General features: G+C 45.7%; 1 protein-coding gene across 3 annotated transcripts in view; it reads right to left on the reverse strand.

The window, feature by feature from the left end:
* Positions 1 to 13,325: 13,325 nt before the first annotated feature.
* Positions 13,326 to 19,720, reverse strand: part of UPP1 (uridine phosphorylase 1) — a 117,325-nt gene continuing 110,930 nt past the window's right edge. For 2 of the 3 annotated variants that reach the window (XM_086964895.1, XM_086964894.1), the window contains exon 8: positions 13,444 to 14,254. In XM_086964895.1, the coding sequence (XP_086821021.1) occupies positions 14,115 to 14,254 (140 nt within the window). In that variant the 3' untranslated portion in view covers positions 13,444 to 14,114. Of the gene's footprint in view, positions 14,255 to 19,720 lie in introns of all 3 variants that reach the window. The other variant, XM_086964893.1, reaches the window with a different exon arrangement.

Consider the following 19,720-nt stretch of genomic DNA (forward strand, 5'->3'; position numbering starts at 1 on the left):
CTGCATGAAAGTGCAGAAATGTGCTGAATTTAACATAATACGAAGTATTCCTGTCCTTTCTTTGCGCTGGCGCCGTTTGGGCTGCCTAGAGCCTATGCAGGCAACCTTGAGCCGTGATGCCTACTTCCTTAGTTCCCTAACTAGGTACTAGCAGCCTGATTCATGAAGTAAAATTGCGCCCGCAATCGCTGCGAAAATGCAAATGCGGGCGCAATTTCCGTAATCGGCATTCAACATCAAAATAGCGAATTCGCAAACACAGAATTGCGAATTCGCTAATATATTCGCAGAATCCCGGCAGGTGAGCATTAGCGAATCGGAAAATGCGATAAACCACGGATTCTGCGAAAATAATAGCGAATCCGCTATATAATCGCAATCGGTATTCAAGAAAAATCGCTAATAGCGAAAAACCCAAAAATCGCTATTTGCACCGCGCAAAATAAGGACAACTCAAAGCAGGTGGTAACCATAAAAGCCATGCAAAAAAACTTTCAAAAAACCGTTGTCCTATCACCAACAGGTTCTGGCCTGACCAATCACACATAAGGACCATCATCATCAGCAGCATTAGGAGTCCCACAATGCCAGGAATGTACATGGTGGTGAGGCGTCGAAGGCTAGAGCGATTAGCACGGAGGAGACGCAGGATCCAGGACAGGATATTCCGCCAGCGGGTCACCTTGCTGGGCCAAACCAGAGAGCAGATATATGCTGAATACAGGCTGAATGGGGAAATGATAATGCAGCTAATACAGGACCTTGACCCCCTGATGCAGCACCCAACAAGCCGTACCAATGCGGTGCCTACACATGTGCAGGTATTGTGTAGCCTGCACCTCCTGGCCTCCGGGAGTTTCCAGGAGATAGTAGCGGCTGCTGGGGGGATATCCCAGCCCACCATGTCACGCTGCCTCCACACTTTTGTTGACGCCATGCTCACCCAGCTACACGTCACATCAAATTCCCCGCCAGCCAACAGGAAGTGGACATGACCAAGCTACAATTCTACAATGTAGCCCATTTTCCACATGTGCTCGGATGCATAGACTGTACCCACGTCGCCATCTGCCCACCAGCTGCCATGGAGTATATGTTCCGCAATAGAAAGTCCTACCACTCCCTCAACATCCAGATGGTCTGCAATGCTAAGACATACATCACTGACATTGTCGCACAGTACCCAGGGAGTACCCATGACTCCTTCATTTTCCGGCACAGCGGCCTCCACACACGACTGGTCAGGGGAGAGTTTGGGGAAGGACACCTACTTGGTAAGTGCACTTAGTTGGAAAATGTCACATTGCTAAGATGTAACAGCGCAGCACAGGCAATCACCATCTGCTCCTCTCATTCAGGTGACAGTGGCTACGCCCTCCGTGAATACCTCCTGACCCCATACCTCAACCCTGCTACACCCCAGCAACGGCGCTACAATATTGCACACATACGGACAAGGAATTGCATAGAAAGGACATTTGGCCTGCTCAAGAGCAGGTTCCGCATACTGCACAAGACAGGTGGGGCCATGTATTACAGTCCTGAAATGTGCTGCCGCATTGTGGCTGTCTGCGCAATACTACATAACATTGCAACCTAGCGCCGGATACCTGTTGACATCTCTGGCAGTGAATCTGAGGGGGACAACCGGCCACCTGCACATGCGCGCCATGCACATGGGGAGAACCCAGCAGAAGGGCACAGACGTCGCAACCACATCACAGTGAACAGTTTCTAGTACAACCTCTTCCATCACCCCACAAATCAACAATGCATGCAAAATGTAATGATGACACAACGCTAATGTGTGTAGCAAAATAAATGTATTTGTTCAATTCACAAAAAATAAATAAGGTTCCAGTACAAATAACTCCAACAAACAGTATTACAGCATACTGCTGTGTATTACAACATGGCAGGCTTAACGTCAGCCTGTGCCAATGATAGTCTGAAGTTCTCAGGTGCGCCTACTGCGCGTTGCGCCCAAGCGCCTCTGAGGGGCTTCCTCCTCCGGGGCTTCAGGACCTGGCGTGGGCCTGGTGCTGCGGCTGTGTGGTGGGATCTGTGAGGCAGAGTGGGAGCTGACGCTGGATGCCCCCTCACTAGCATCATCACCCCCCACAGTGGATGGCATTGCTGGAGGGTGTAGTGCAATGACGGCCGTGGTGAGGTGCTCCAGCACCCTAGTCATGTCCTTATGCACTGTACTAGTTGGTGCTGCTGGGTCAGGGAGCGCCGCGCCAACAGAGAAGTAGCATTTGCTGCTACATAACTTGCCCTGCTGTATGAGGCCAGCCGGCTCATAAGTTGGCGGTGGCGGCGGCGTGCTGCACTGCGCTGTGTCGAAATGGCAGCGGTGTTGGCCTCCATGGCTGCAGCCATACGGGCTCACCCTCACCCACACCTGCCATGGCTGCAGTCATGTTGTCTAATCGCTCCCCCACACCTGCCATGGCTGCCCTCATGCCGTCCATGTGGCCTGCAACTGTGGCCACATTGCGCCCTATCATATGGAGCTGCAGCTGAATAGCTCCTTGCTGTTGTGCCTGGCGCTGGTGTATCCGCAGCATGCGTCTTTCAACGCTGAGCCGCGCCATTCCCTGTTCATTGGCCCGCCTGCTTGCTGGAGTGGAGTGCTGGCGTGACCTGCCACGCCTGCCCTGCTGGCCTGAGTCTGTGGCTGGCCGCTGTGTGGCAACTGGCGCAGCCCCGGATGTTGTGGCGACAGCTGCTGGGGGTGTGACCGCAGGTGTTGCTGGTGCACCAGATGCAGGGGGTGTGACTGCTGGAGTTGCTGGTGTACAAGATGCAGGGGGCACAATGGTAGCTGCCCTGGCTGCGGCTCTATGTGGTGCAGCGGTAGCAGGAGGCACAATGGTGGCTGGCCTGGCAGCGGCTGTGGGTGCTGCACCAGTCGCAGGGGGGACACTGCAGGTGGATCTTGCTGCTGGTGTTGATGCAGCGGCAGGGTCTGGTGCCTGGGTTGGTGGTGGCACCTCCTCCTCCTGGACCTCCTCATCGATTTGCAGCCTTTCGCTATCGCTGCTTTCACCACCTTTGGGGGTAAGTGGTGGATCATTAGTTGCATGTATCTGGCAGACGTGCAGTTGCTACATGCATGCTGGGTGACATTCCCTGAATGGCTGTGGCTTTGTGTGCTTTGGGACCTGTCTGGCTGCATTGTGGTACTACAACATTGTGGCCAGACTACATCTCCCACAATGCTTCAGGACATTCCTTGATGTGCAACTATGGCATGCCTATGGGACATTAGGGGAGCCTATTTGGTCATGGACATCCATAGGGGGCAGGGTCGCAGTCGCATGCCACTTACCTTGGGTGTCTTGGGTGGTGCGGGATGAGTCTAGTCGTGTAAATCCTACACAGGCCTCCTTCTCCAGGGTGTCCTCCACCTGGTCCTCCATGGCAGTATTGGGTGGGACAGTTGGTCCTCCTCCTCCAGTGCCCGAGGACTCCCCAAGGCGCGCCGCCACCTTCTCCTTGGCACGGCCTCGGAGGTCGTACCAGCGTTTCTTTAACTCCTCGAGGGACCTGTCCGCCACTCCCACGGAGTTCACAGTCGAGGCAATCCCCTGCCATATCCTGCGCTTCTCTTGTTCAGGGACCCTCCTGGAATCTTTTCCAAACAGTCTCTCATGGTTTTCCACCACCCCCTCTATCAGGTGTTCTAGCTCCTGCTCCGAAAATTTTAATTTCCTTTTGCGCCCAGACAAGCTGCTGGTGCCATGTGCAGGTTCCTCAGACATTGTAGCAGAGTTGTGGTTCTGTAGTTCTCTCCTGAATTGCTGCAGCTCTCCAACTTGCTCCCTCTCAGTCAGCCTCACTGTGGAGAATGGGGGTGGGAACCGGCAGCTTCCTGGTTGTGATGTCATCACTGGGCTCGAAATGCGACTTCCCGTTTTCCCGATCTCGCGAGTTTGCGATCTCGCAAATAGCGATATCGCTATTTGCGAGTTCGCAATCCCGGCGCGGGTAGCCGAAAATAGCGATTTTTCTGCGATTATCGGTCATCGCTAACGGAATTTGCGATCGCTTTTTTTCGCTATTACAGAATCGCAAATGCCGATTTTCATGAATATGGCGGTAGGTGTCCTCAAAATCATGTGGGCACCTGCACAGACACACCTAACAGCGATGATGTTTATAACACTTAGCTAGTGTTACCAACTCTACCATGACTAGTCCCACAGTGTGGGTTAAACATATACACACACACACACACAAACACCGCTTAGTGATTCGTCCTCCCCTGAGGTCAATTACAGTTTTTCTGTTACATCTCTGTCAGGACACCTTACTCCACGTCCACCACGATGCTTCAAAAGTAGGCGCACACAGCTACTTTGAAAATCAATTGCATTTGCTTTTGTGATGTACTACCACTCAAGTCAAGCCAGCTATAGAAAGAGCAGTGGATCTATAGGAATCCTCACCTTCCATAGTCCATTACAAAAAGCATGCAGGACTGTGTGACAAATAAAGCTCATGTTTTTTTCTGAGACCACCAGTGATCCGTGGTATAGTTAGAAACAGGACTACCTTTGACATCTTTATTTGTAGAGGATGAAGAAATGTACGTACCAAAACGCAGATTTATTAAATATATTCAGGTGCAAGGACAGGAGCTGGGACTCTATTTTCTTATTTTACTTTTTATTGAGATGATTCACTTTTTTTTGTAATACCCCGAGAAGCATATTTTTGTTTACTTTTATATAGTATATTACCTAATTGCCTATAGAACTCTATTGCAACTTATGAGAACTATATTAAACACAAGCAAGTACTTCTTTCCAACACTTTGGGGATGTTGTTGGTCCCTCCATTGACATTAGGATGCGACCGCCACCATGGCGGTCGCAATGCCTATGTTTTGTATTGCGGCAGGTGCTGCTGGCTGCAGCACAAGCTGCAATACAAAAAGGGGACACATCCTTGCACTATGTTGCCACATGGTTCAGGGATATGAAGGGGGGTTCCCATAGCTGAGGACCAGGGAGGAAGTGGTCCTCCACTACGGGTTAATCTCTTTCCGCTTTCCTTTTCATTGCGGGTTAACCGACATGAAACAGTGGGAGGAAAGAGACATTGTAATCTATAACGCCTTACCTGGCACACTGCCACCATTGTAGGGAATACAACTGCCTCTGACTTACCGGCCGACTCAAGCAGCCCGTTGGATGCATGGCGGTCGGTCTTTCTGCCCGCCAACCATCTCCCTGCCATTGTAATATGGTGGATGGAAAAACATGGTTGTGATGGGAGTGGGATCGCCACCGATGGGCTGTCGGTGGCCGTCCCCTGTCATCGTAATCAGGGCATTTGTACCTGAGAAAGGGGGCAGCAGAATTTGCCTGGTAAAGCATCAAAGATGGGGGGTCCACAGAAAGCATGGAGGACAGGACATTGGCATGCACTACCTGGAAAGCTTCCTTGCAGTGGTTATCTGGAAGGGACAATGTAAAATGCACCGATGATGCACTTCGCTAAGATATATCCACACCCTCGAGAAGGACTTCTTTGATGTCCACCAATTGCTGAAGTATTTTATCTAACACAGCACTTGACGTAGGTCCCAAATCATCATTGAACATTATCAATAAAGGCTCATAATGACGTATATGTGCAAATAAGTACTTGTCAGTAAAATCCAATGCAATATTAAGGCAACAAAATAAACAGAATTAGGGGCATATTTTTCAAGAAATCATGCAGCACAGCAAGCCACCTTGAGGGCAGTGTGATAGGGAAAGGGCAGGAATGTGTCGTATTTAGCATAAAATGAAATGAAATGAAATGAAAATAAATTTATAACGCGCAGAACTCAGCCCAATGGGCATTAAGGCGCATTATATTCCTGTCCTTTCCTTGCGCTGGTGCACAGTGTGCTGCCTAGCGCCAATGCTGGCACCCTTTCACCACAGTGCTAGGGTGCCTGCATTGTAAGACGGATTGTTTTTGTTCGGGAAGGGATACCTTCCTGCACAAAAACAATCCATTGAGACATTGCAGCACACATAGAAAGAGGAAAAACAAGGCACAATAAAGATATTTCTCCTCATTATGCCTCACTTGAAAAAGCCTGGCATTTTGATGGATTCCCATGACTACCAGTAATGGTAAATCTGAGAATGTACCAAAATCCATAAGTGGATGTGTGGGAACACACATGCCCCCGCCCATGGTAACCCCTCCCATCCGCAGAGTAATGCAACGCAGCAATTTGCGCTGCATTGCGTTACTCCAAATTTATCAAGCCACTTAGGGCCACTCAAGGTGGTCTTCCGTGGCTTGATAAATTTAACTGAAGAGTTGCTTCACTCTTCCTCCCGTTGCATGATTTAAGGGTGAAGGAACTCTTTGATAAATGTGCCCCTTATTTGAACGAGTTAATATGATCTGATTCACACACAATGAAAACGAGTTAAAAGTGTTTGCTTTTTCTATTTTATTTAAGAAGAGAAACTATCACAATACAGAATTGACAGTCAATCAATATTCATGTGCATCAGCACACACCACACATGTATAAAGGTAAGCATAACATCTGTCTACAAATCAGAGGTGTCAAACATAAACATTGCTAGGAAAAACATGAGATAACAGTACATCAAATGTAGCACGTTTGAGCTAGAATTAGGACAGCAAGTACAGAAAATATGTAATCCCTGAGATTAATAAAAATATAGACAGAGTGGAGTTGGCAGACTTTCTCCTCAACATCAAAATGACAACCCTTTGAGCCATCCAAAAACATTAAAAACTGCAAGGGTGCATCTAAAAAAAGTGGTGTCTCCTTCATGGTCAGCAACAAGGTTTTATAGAAAGCGTTGGGCCTTAATATGACTTTGGTGGTGTGGGCCGCCTCACCAGCACCCTGCTCCCTCACCGCTAAAGTCGACCGCTGCCCGCTGGCCAGATTACGAGTTTCCTCGTGGTCTGGTGGGCAGGGTTTTCGTGGTCCATTCAAATGCTCATATGTGAGCCTTAGAACTGCAAAACAGAGGGAGCGCCAAAGCAAGTTCCTGCATGGCATGGACTGTGCAGGTCATGCCCTGCAGAAACCGAGGTGCATGCACACAGGGGGGCTCACCATGTGCCCCCCTGCATGTACTCCCAGGCCCTGAGGTAATAGGGGGCCCTGTAGGGGCCCCTTAGTTTCCTCACTGCCACCCTTTTCATGATAGGCTCACCACCATGAAATGGGTAGCAGTGAGGAGAGTCGTAATATGCTTGGTGGTGTCGCAACTGCACAACCAGCATATTGCAATCCTCCGACGCGGCACCAACGCCAAGGGATAGCAGATCCCCGGCGGTTGCAGTGGTTCCATTGTGGTATGACCCCACGAGTCAGAATACGGCAGTTGGATCACCGCTGGGCCACCCCGGGTTTGGTAGTCCACTGACCGCCAAATTCAGAATCAGACACTTACTCTTTTTTGGCACACTTTTCAACAGTACTTGAAGCTAAATTAGCAACAGCGCTTTGAGTTGAGTTCTGTCTCAAAGATATAATTTTTTTCATTACTCGTGCAGCTCCAAAACTACATTTGTGGGAATGCTGCCAAACTTTCAGTTAACACACATTTGAAGTTAACCTAAAGGACTAGTATGCTCTGCTAGACAAATAGACTGTGATGTGCAATGCACATGTCCGTCAACATCTGTAGTTCTTCAGCTTCTATTTCATTTCCCTTGATGACAATGTGTTGTATTGTGTTATGTTATGTTAATTTAGATTTTACGTATAACACTCTTTTATCCAAAGGTCTCTTGTCAGATTTCAGCTTCTTACAATGACTCTCTAACTAAGAGGTAGTAAATGATACCAACCAGCTTTTGGTAGCTCACCACTGACATTGGGTTCCCAAGACACCACTGCACATCTGCATGCATGCTTTATGCCGTAATGTTCTTTCACATGTATTAGTTGCATAAGTAGGAATATAAGCAAACCCAAAGCACACTGTCATTTTGTAGACCATAGTCTGAGAGTAATATACTGTCATAAAAACATGGGATTTGACCATTGCACTCTAGTAATAAATGGCTGAGCCTGAGTTTATTAGTAAACTTTCTCCAAACAATGTGTTTTATTGGGCCACATTTTCCTTCGCTTGCATGAATATATTTATGCCATGCCAATTAAACTAAATGAGGTTCAATAAGTGATGTTATCTGCAACAACTGCACTAAGAAATGCAGATTTGGACATACTACTGCAGCTCAAAGGTCAAAAATCCCAAGTTCTTACCATATTGTGTTGAGATATTGGTGAATCTACTTCTTGATTTTCACTCCTCAGACCAGGGCTCTTCAAACTTTTCTGTAATACGTGCTACTCATGATTATTGAAAAGCATCCTAAGATACTATTGTTATAAGTGTTCTAATGGTGACCACGTCAGAGACGATTATTTTAGTGTCCCCCACATGCATGATTACCAGCACTGACCACCTCCATGGCTCAAGCAGCGTTGCCAGCAGTCATGTAAAAAGGATTTTTCAATTTGGAATGTCTCTGTATGGGTAATACATGACAGCCTTTGCTGAAATGCCACTGGCTCCAAGGTAATAATATTTCACTCAAATATCAGCCTGAAACATATTTAAGAAATCAATTTTTCTTCGATCATCAACTTCTGTTTTCTTAAACTACTCAAATTTGTATCTAGAATATGATTTTCAATTTTGGGATACGTACATTAATTAAATCACCAAAAGCTAATTTAATAGGTTCATAGGAGAACTATGTCCAGGTATCTGGAAAGCTACAAGTAGCAACCAAGCTTCATGTTGCAGAAGTTTGATTCACTATGTGCCTTTGCAAAGGGATGGTGCTCTGGTTTGCTGAAATGCCCATGTATGGAATTAGTACTCTTGAAACAACAGCATGTCATAAACCATATATGCATATTTATTACCATTTGTTGCAAGAGGAGAGGGGTGGCATGACACACTCAAGGTGTCTTCTCTTTAATTAAACATACTAACACAATAATCTATAGTGAATTTCAGTCAAACGAACAACTCTTAATCCAGTGGTTGCCAAACTTGGTCCACAAAAAACTGAGCAATGCCCTATTTTCAGGGTAACCACTATGTAAATTATCTCCATGTTGATCTATTGTATGTGCATTTATCTTGTGGATATTCTGACAATCTGGCATGGATGAAAGACAGTGTGGAGCACAATTTTAGACCCATGTTTTCATCTGTTATCATTTTCATGATTACATATGGCAGGCACCAATAATGGATTATTGGTTTCTAAACCAGTATTCGGTTTTGTGACCTAAACAATATTATGTTGCTCAATTAACATAATGCAGTAGATTACTTGATACTTTTTATACCATTGGTACCATGTACTAGACATTTTCTCATCAAGAGACCTTTTTGACTTTCAGCAGAATGTAGAACGCCCAAATATATCTTAAAGAGGAGTCCAGTGAGTTTCATGTTGAAGACAACACTCACCTCTATTACTCTCCTCATAGTACTAGAATTTGTTTCTAGAGTAATTTGTTTAACTATTATCCAATTCTCCAGTTGGTGTGCCTCTTCTATCCCAGTCCCTAAGACCATTATATTACAAACTATAAACACATTTAACATTTAACCAACACTAACTCATTAAGATGGAATTAGGTGAACAACATACACACTTGGACTTTTCTGAACATCCTTGAAAAGAATACTTTAGATTCACTTTGCAATATACATCTTATAGGTAAAATACTCTGTTTTTATATTTTTTATATATTTCATTTTTTACAGTACAGAGAAATAAAGCACCTTTAATTAAAATTGCTTCAGTGTCTAAATCAGAATAAGAGCTACATTAAGAAATTAAAGTACAATAAAATAAAGTACACTTTTGTGCTCTATGAACATAGCAAAGCAGTATAGTGCAGATCATTCTCAATCGTGTCTTATTTCCCCTTTTTGTCTTCCTTTTGTAAATTGTATTGTTCCAATTTGACTCATTCCTATGAAGGATACATAACTTTCCATTAAGGAAATTCAATGAAATAACTAATGATCGGTTTTCTTTCAATGCTAACTCAGGTATTAGTAGGTCAATACATCTGATTTATAGTAAAGTTTGGTCATATGTCCAAACAGCTCAGAAGTGCATAGCGGTGCAGAGAAGATGTCTAGCCTACAATACCATGACATAATATAACGTAACATAAAAGTGCTCATATGGCATAGTTGTTTGGCTCAGGGTTTGAAGCAGGCACAACAATTGATGGCGGCACGGGACGGTCATCAGTACACCAACCAGCCGGCAGAAATGTTGAATCTACCGGACACACATACCAGCATTGGTTTACAAATGTAAAATCCCATATGTAATACCCTAAGAACCTCACTACAAGGTCCCTTTTAATTCCACTGGGGCTAGTAGCAGAAGTTACTGGCATATTGAAATTATGAAATCTGCTGGAACACTGTGGAATTATCCATTCGCCCAGTGATTCTTCCTTTCTGAAGAGACAATTATGCACCCATTTTTAATTCTTAGTAGCCCGTGCCCCAAATTTACCAGTACTGCTGATATGGGTGACTGCAAGGGGCAGTGTTTATGGCGTGCTTGTAATGAGACTCTTAAGGATGAGAGTAAACAATCTGGTATTTATATGACTATAAAGACAATCATAAAGTGCTTTTTCAGAACAAGTCTAGTACTTTCAGTTGAAGATTATATGAAATTATGATATAATCAGAATGTTTTCTTTGGTTATAAATCATTGCAAGCTTTTTACAGACAGACAGACAGATAGATAGATAGATAGATAGATAGATAGATAGATAGATAGATAGATAGATAGATAGATAGATAGATAGATAGATAGATAGATAGATAACAATCTCAAAAGACACAGGGCCTAATTCACAAAGGAAAACTTACACTTATATTTGAGTTTACTAATTTTACGTCTGCGGAGACTCCACCGTCCAGACGGGAAACTCTGCATATAAAAAAATAGGACAAGACTACGGGCATTTTATCAGGAAAATTTTGCCGCTTTACCGGCACATATCGCCAGGAAAGCTGCTATTTTTCTATCGCATTATCACCAAGGACTAGCTAACATGCGTAAGTGCTAGTATCCTTGCGCTAGCTGCCATTTATCCTGCCGCTTTGCATGTCAGCGATATTTATCGCTAATGATATGCAAAGTAGGCTTATCTCAGTGAATCAGTTAAAACTGTTGCTAACACAACTTCCCTCTATTATCAATCCGGTCCTGGACCTGCATAGCGATAATAAAAGTAGCACTAACTGCGATTATTGGTGGTAATTGGACGCCTGATTGAAACCTGACTTAGCCATCTTGTCAATGGGAGGTGGATTGTCAGGATAAGTCCACCATTGGCTTATTATCAATGATTTCCCTATCGCTGCTTTTTTATCACTGGATTTCCAGCGATATTCAGGCATTACGCTGCTATCGCTGGATTTGTTATCGCTTTGGAGTTAAGCGTTGATGATAAAGCGCTAACTCTGCAATGTAATCTAGCGATAGCCGGCGATATTTAAAATCGCTCTAAGCGCACTTACGATGATTATCGCTGCCTGTTGATAATATGCTCCTATAATTTTATGTGCATATCTTCCACCACAAGTGCAGAGTCTCTGCAGTCATAAAATTACTATTAGTAAATTTAAACTTGTAGTTTGTGAATATCATAAAAATAATAAACTTACACAAAAGTGTAAGCTTACCATTGTGAATCAGGCCCATTGTTTGTAACTAATTTGTGCGTTCTGGCCTTTGCTAAACACCTAAATGTCATAAATAAGACATAATAAACGTATAGAATGACTGAGTGCCATTTATGCCCCAATAGCAGTTCTGAAGCAAGGAGAGCAGGTGAAAAGCTCCCTTAAAGAAGAGTACAGAAAAAATCCATTCCAACATTCTAGCCTTGCTGACTAATACAATTTGAATTGAAAATCTAAAGACACTACAGGTCACAAGCGAGGAAGATAATGTGTAAAAACGCAAGAAAGATATCCTTTAGAACACAGCATGTAGAATTTCAAAGTTGTGGTGCCCTTTTACAAATCTTTTTTCAGTACAAGCAAGACTTTATAAGGGTTAAGCACAATGTCCAATAGATTTATTGGGTTTGATCAATGCTTTGCGGCACTCTATTGCCACAAGATCACTCATATTGTGCAACAGGTTTAGTATATGGGATCTTAATAAAAAAACAATATAATCTGTGTTTATATGAGAAGTCTCCAAAGCATGTCCCCCCAACTTCTAGAGGCACGCCTTCAAGTTTAACCTTGAAATACAAGAATATCTAAATTTTGAGCTAACCTGTTTACTTTACAAGTAAAAAAAACGTACTTTTTCTGCTAAATTGACTCTGACACCTCAGGGATTATTATGATCAAACAATCAAGGAGACGTACAGCTGCTGTATGCTTCTCACATCTAGGGGCACATTAGAAAGAACCTCGTTAAAATGATCTCTGTTTTAACGGCAGGAAACTGCCGCTATAACGGCGATGATGGGCTTGCTAATATGTGTTACAGAATTCCAGTAGAAGCCCAGGTTAGAGGTGCAGGACATCTAACCTTGGCTTCTATTGGAATTCTATAACGCATATTAGCAAGCCCATTTTAGCCGTTTACCGGCACGGCGATAATTTTAAAGAGGTTCTTGCTAATATGCCCCTAGATGTGAGAAGCATAAAGCAGCTCTACTTCTCCTTGATTGTTCGATCATAATAATCTCTGAGGTGTCAGAGTCACTTTAACAGAAAAAGTAAGTTTTGTTGACTTGTAAAGTGAACAGTTTAGCTCAAAATTGAGATATTCTTGTTTTTCAAGGTTAAACTTGAAGGTGTGCCTCTAGAAGTTGGGGGGACATGCTTTGGAGACTTCTCATATAAACAAAGATAATATTGTTTTTTTATTAAGATCCCATACACTAAACCTGTTGCACAATATAAGTGTTTTTGCCCAAAGCATTGATCAAACCCAATAAATCTATTGGACATTGTGCTTAACCCTTATAAAGTCTTGCTTGTACTGAAAAAATATTTGTAAAAGGGTACCACAACTTTGAAATTCCTCATGCTGTGTTCTAAAGGATATCTTTCTTGCGTTTGTACACAATATCTTCCTCGCTTGTGACCTGTAGTGTCTTTAGAGGTTCTTGCTAATATGCCCCGAAGTGTGCAGACAACAGATGTAGCCTCACACTAATTGTGAGAACAGTATCAATCAAACATATTAACATATTACCAGATGTATGCTATCCAATGTGAGAGGCTTCTTGGGCGACAAACTTTGCCGGAGTAGCAGCAAAGGCGGTTCCTCCACTAAGGCAGTGGAGCATTGCCCCTTCGTTCTCCGAACAGTTTAAAAAGGAAAAATAAAATGAGAATAATGCAACATTATTATACTTTTATTTTTCTGTACTGCAGTGGCTCAGTTTCATGCGGGCAAAAGCAGGGCTGGGCTAGCCAAGGGAAGAAGTGGTAGCACTCAGGCCGGCCAAACGGTCATGCACACTTAGCATGTTCTCCACCCAGCTGTATAGTCCAGTATGAGTGGAGAACAAGAACAGCCTCCCATTTCCTGTCTGAGCACTGAACTAGGGCTCTCAGACTAATAACTACGCTGCTGTCATGCTGGTGATAGCTGCATTGTCATTGGCTAGTGGAGTCTGGGAGCATGTGTTTTTCCATGCTGCGGGGGCTCAAGACAGGAAGACGTTGAAAAGGATTGAGGAGAGGTGGAGGCCGGCAGGCCGTACCCAGATAAGTGCTTTTTTTTGTTTGTTTCCATTCCCCCACCCTCCCCGCCCCATCACCCCTGTTTGGTAGCAGCTGCCACTGAGTAGCAGAAGGCCACTATGAAATGCTTAACTGCTTCCAAATAAATATAATGTAACACAATGGGAAATATGAAATTGTGCCCTGGAAATTAACAATATGAAATTGTATTTATCTATGATCTGCCCTCTACTGCGTATGCTTGTTTTAACAGAATATTGCATATCAGTGCACCGCTGCTAAAATAAATAGTGGTCCTCTTCATGCCAGTGCTGAGCCACCATGTCTCAAACCTTTCCAAGCTGCTTCTTGATAAAATGGCTTATTAGTTTCTGTGGTCTTTGCTGGTACTCGACCAAGACTTCGTGTGGACTTGTAATCTGATCACCCTTGAGACGATTCACGAGAGTGACACATACCACAGCAGCTGTGAATTAAAAGATGAAGTAGAGTTAAACAACAATAAAGGGAATGTTTCACCAAACAAAGCTGGCCTTCGAATGTCCCACAATAGAAAACCTCACAATCATAAAGTAATTTTTCCCATATAATTTCTGGCCCCTTTTTCGAGCTCTAACATTTGAAAGTAAACCTTGTCAGCTGTCATTATTTTCGTTCCTTGCTACTCACACTTTTCAAGTGAAAGAGAGGTACATGTTACCATGTTACTTTGGGCCCGATCACAATGCTGGTGGGATCACCACTGACAGCCCGTCGGTGGGGGTCCCACCGCCATCCAAATTAGGATTCCTGCCTGCCATATTAGGATGGCTGGTGGTCAGAGAGACCGACAGTACTGATCCGATGGGCTCAAGGAGCATGTCGGACCATCGGAAGGAACTCCAATCCCTACAATGGTGGCCGTGCCCGCCAGGCTCCGCCATAGGGATTATTATGTCCCTCTCCGCCGGCCATTTCATGGCGGTTTACTCCCATGAACAGGCTGGTGGAAAGGGACATTGGGGGCCTGTAGCAGACCCTGCTTCCCCCCTGGCCCTCAGCTGTGGGTTTTGGGGCACCTATGGTTCCCCCCTACATATCCCTGCACCATGTGCAGGCACCGCATGGTGCCTGCCACGTAATGCAAGGATACGAGTAGTGTCCCTTTTTGTACTGCGGCAAGCACCCACCGCAATACAAAATATAGGCATTGCGACCGGCGTGGTGGTGGTTGCATCTTAATGCCTATGGATATGAAAGTCCAACCTCCATCTTAATCAGGGTCCTTTATATGGATGCACTGGCATTTCTGATCCATGTAAAGTAACATTAATTGTAAATAATTTGCGTCTGTTGGAATTCTGGGCTACTCTAAGGCTGTCCTTCCGAAAATTAAATCCGCAGCTTGGAAATATTATGAAATGCACCACAGAAATAGTTTATCTGGACATGAAATTGCCTGTGTATATGAGCATGTGCTGCAACACTAAGGCTCAACAGTATAACTTTAGTTATGTCCCTCCTTTTGTTCCCATATTGTGGCCCAATTTCACGTTCTTATGCTTAAATTGTACCACGTTGTTGCCTGAAAATAAATAGATTACCAATTTGCGTTATTTGTAATTAAGAGTTACTAGACTAAAGACAATGCAAGGACTCGTGTCACCCGGTGTAAAATAATTATTTTGCCCCAACCCTTCTACATTCACTTGGTATGATCTACCCTCCACGCACTAACATGGCACGACAACACATGCACTATGAGACAGGGGTTCTCCTGCAAAGACTCTATATAACAAGCATTTACAATGCAATGGTCTCGGCATTCTTAAAGTTAGAGCTATTGGCATTGCTCATGACATTATTTTTATTTATGTTTTTTTTTTAAAACATAAATAAATGGCATTGCCATTTACAATGCCAATAGCTTAATCGCTCGCAAATGCGAGACCTATTTCATTTGCCCCACACACAGAGCCACACACACAGAGCCACACACAGGGAACAGAGGCCAGAAAAAACGCTCAGAACGTGGGAACAGGGGGCAGAAAAGCAAGCACAGCGAGGGGGCAGGGGAGCACGCACAGCAAGGGGGCAGGGGAGCAAGCACAGCGAGGGGGCAGGGGAGCAAGCACAGCAAGGCGGCAGGGGAGCAAGCACAGCCAGGGGGCAGGGGAGCAAGCACAGCCAGGGGAGCAAGCACAGCCAGGGGAGCAAGCACAGCCAGGGGGAAGGGGAGGGGAGCAAGCACAGCCAGGGGAGCAAGCACAGCCAGGGGGCAGGGGAGCAAGCACAGCCAGGGGGCAGGGGAGCAAGCACAGCCAGGGGGCAGGGGGTGGCAGAAAAGCAAGCACAATGAGGGAACAGGCGCATTAACAACTGGGATAGGTGCATACATTTCACCCGCAGGTAGGAGGGGGGCGCACACCTCGTGAACAGCTAAAGTGGAAGCACACAGTGCATGAGCAGCAACAGTAAAAAAAAAATGCCATTGTCATTTACAATCCCAATAGCTTAATCTCTTGCAAATACGAGACCTATTGCATTTGCACCACACCCACACACACGGAGCCACACACACACACACACACACACACACACACACAGAGACACACACACAGAGCCACACACACACACACACACACACACACAGAGCGAAAGAGACACACACACACCCTCACCCCGGGGACTCTCCTTATATATTTGGCCTCTGCCTCTGGAAAGGTGACAAGTTAAACACACATTTTAAAGAGATGTTTATTGCTTTTTCATCTTGGTTATTTTGGGGGTGCTTCTTCACCCCGCCCCCCTCCTCCCTTACACCACGCATTCCGGCGCCTATGCTTCAAAGCCCCGCACCCAAACACGAGCATCGTCAACAGTTAAAAGTAGACCCAGCCCGCGCCACACCTGCGCTATATGATCCTCGCAGCGCCTGCCAATACAGTCAGCGCTAGGAGGCCGCACTAACTGCAGAAGAGCAGCTTACAAATATTAATACAGCATCTGAGAAACTTTGTTTTTATTTTCAAATAAAACATGAACCTTATGTCCAAACTCCCCTCTTGTAACTCGTGCGGAGCCTTGAATCGAAACCTCCTTTCATAAAGCTAGGCACCACATGGGCGACTTCCTGTTCGCTCCGCGGGGAGCACAAAGGACCCAGAGGCCGGACCCGCCCAGGTGATTAGCACGCTACTACTGCTAGGCTTGAACACGCTCATTGAAAAAACAAACACAAAGCCAACAAGAATCCAGGAGGCGAGGCAAAAAGTGGACGCAAAAAAAAAAGCATTGTGTTAACCGTGCCCACAAACGTGACGGGTGATTGATGTTTTGTAGCTGTGAAGACAACAGGTGTTGCCCTTACTTGGCTCCTGATGCTCATGTTATCGACCTAGGAGTAGTGAAAGGCTAGATCGGCTCGGCCCGCTTTCGAAGCTAGCGATGCCAAGTTTACACAAATGACGGGCTGTCCCTAAACACTGGGCCCACCTGCGGTGCCCCATTCCGTTTAACGTGGTCGGAGTTCCCACGACCATCCTCCCGGCGGCAGCTCCATTACATATCTGTTTCCCTTGTTTGTGAGTGCCACCGCCTACAACTGCCTCCCCCCCACTGTTTACATTTTCTGCGTGCTTCCTTCCTCTCCATTCTTTCATTGTGGACAGTTCTGACCTTCCGGCCCCTCCTAACTTCCGTGACCTGTGACCCTCCCCCCTCCATGTGCCCAGTTATTCTTTACATTGTTGGGTATCCCCACCCACCCCGCCTCACCGTGTGTCTTCATTCCCTGGGGTCATCTCCCATTCAATGCGCTGACTTCACCCATTCAGCCCAAATTTGTTGCATTGTCCCCTGGCATAGACTCGTGTGCCACAGCTCTTGCTATGGTCCACTCCGTGTGCCCTTTATTTTATTCGCTGGACTGTGCCCCTGTTGCTTACAGTGAGCCCTGGCACACCCTGCCCCCAGCCCCTACCATGGTCCACTATCTGTGCCCGCCTCATCAATGCGCCTGCCCCTGCCCGCCGGCGCTTACCCTCGCCTATGCGGGGTGCCGCGCACAGCCGCCGCGCCGAGGGGATGTGAGGCCTCCAGGAAGGAGTCTTAATGAGGGGTCTGGGTGGTGGTTGGCAGAGCTGAGAGAACCTGCCTCAGGGGGAGGAAGAGCAAGGCCATGAGAAGGGGGGAGGGGGGTGGGCTGAAGTGGAGGTGGGAGGAGGACCAATCAGCCCTATGCTTGCAGCTGTCCCCGGCTGGCGTCCCACAGCCCCCAGGCATCTTCCAACTTAAAGTTGACTGCACTGAAAGTTCTCTCGGCTGCGGCCGCTATAAATTGAAGCATTCGCCCCACTCACCCTTACACAATTAACCCCGCCCATCGCTCAATGCGTCACCTGGGCAGAAACCCTTCCGGTGTCTTGATTACAAAAAACGAGCAACAATAATTACCATTCTTCTAACACAAAACATCGAAGCAGGCGATCTTTTTGCCCCGTCATGCTCCCTGGGGCCGGCTTTGGTCCCACACAGCCTCGGTAGCGACTTTCAAAAATGACCTGAAAGTCCTTCTCCTCCAAACCCCCCCCACCCTCAACAAACACGTTATTGAAGACACTGCAATCAGCTCCTTGCACAGACACCCACACTACCTCAACCTTTTACTGCCATGTGCCTCTTGTTCATACTCTTGTTTGTGTTCTTTCATGTGATTTCTGTAATGATTTACTTTTTGTAACTTCTTAACCTCGTACCTACTTTGGTAGTGTTTGTTAATTTGAAACCATCTGTAACATCCATGTAACGAAAGGACATATTTATATTGCAAAGCGCTGTAGCACCTTTGGGGAATGTCCGCTCTATATACATTTGAATAAATAAGAGAAGTACCGAAAATAAAATGTAAATTTAACCAAGAAATGAAGCCCGTAGACTGTGAAACAGTTTAACTGCAGGAGAGGAAGGAATAAGACATAAGTCAAAGTGAAAAAAGTGAAATAAATAGAAGTGAAAGAAGATGAACAAAAGAAACAAAGGCACAGAGGGGGAAAAGAAAAACAGAAGGCAAAAAAGATAAACGAGATGTTGGAAGAGATAAGTGAGAGAAAAGGAAAAGCTCAAGAAAAAGAAAATGGTTTGGCTTTTTTTTCAACAATACAAATTATCATTAATAGACACCGCTCTGATATGGCAGGTGTTGCAAGAGTGCAAGCTTCTCTGAGTAACACCTCACAACTGGACGCAACTATGAAGTGCCCCCATTCATGAGTGACCAATGTAGCGTTCAAAGGTGGAACCATTCTGACCTCAGGGAAGGGTAGGCAATCTACATACCCTTTGTTGGCTTGACCAGTTACTACGATCCAGCATCACACAGAAACGAGACACGTGTTTGTTGATCCAGAAGGCAGCGCAGGGTCTCGCTGACCCCCGCAGCACTTGTCCTCGAGTGCACACACGCAACGATAGTGCAACTCCGCAAGCATGGCCTGCTTACAAACTCAGCCATGACCAGCGGCGACTCACATAATCTTTGTTCCGTATCACTGTAAACAATGTGCACAAATATCTTTCTCTTTTACCTGCGGGTGACTCACTGAGCTCTCCTTCTCGAACTCGCCTGAAACCGAACTAAACAAATAACGTAAACAAGCAAAGTGCCCCCCCATATATCCCGACCTGCCATGCGCTAGAACTGTTGCACGCGCACCAGCGCAAGACACCACAAAAACGATCCCGTTCCCCAGGTTCAGGCCCCAGGTTCAGGCATGAGTAGTGCACGAGGTGGGAGCGCACGAGACATCGCCGTGAGCGTGCACGCAAGCTGAAGAGGATCGCCGGAGAAGACTTGGAGCCTGAAGCCGATGCCGAGATTGACCTGCTGCGGAGGGAGAGGGACACGCGGAAAGAGCATGGTGAGTGGGGGGGGGAATGTGTGTGTGCGTGTGTG

This window comes from Lissotriton vulgaris, chromosome 4_1, assembly GCF_964263255.1.
Source record: "Lissotriton vulgaris chromosome 4_1, aLisVul1.2, whole genome shotgun sequence".
NCBI classification, from domain to species: domain Eukaryota; kingdom Metazoa; phylum Chordata; class Amphibia; order Caudata; family Salamandridae; genus Lissotriton; species Lissotriton vulgaris.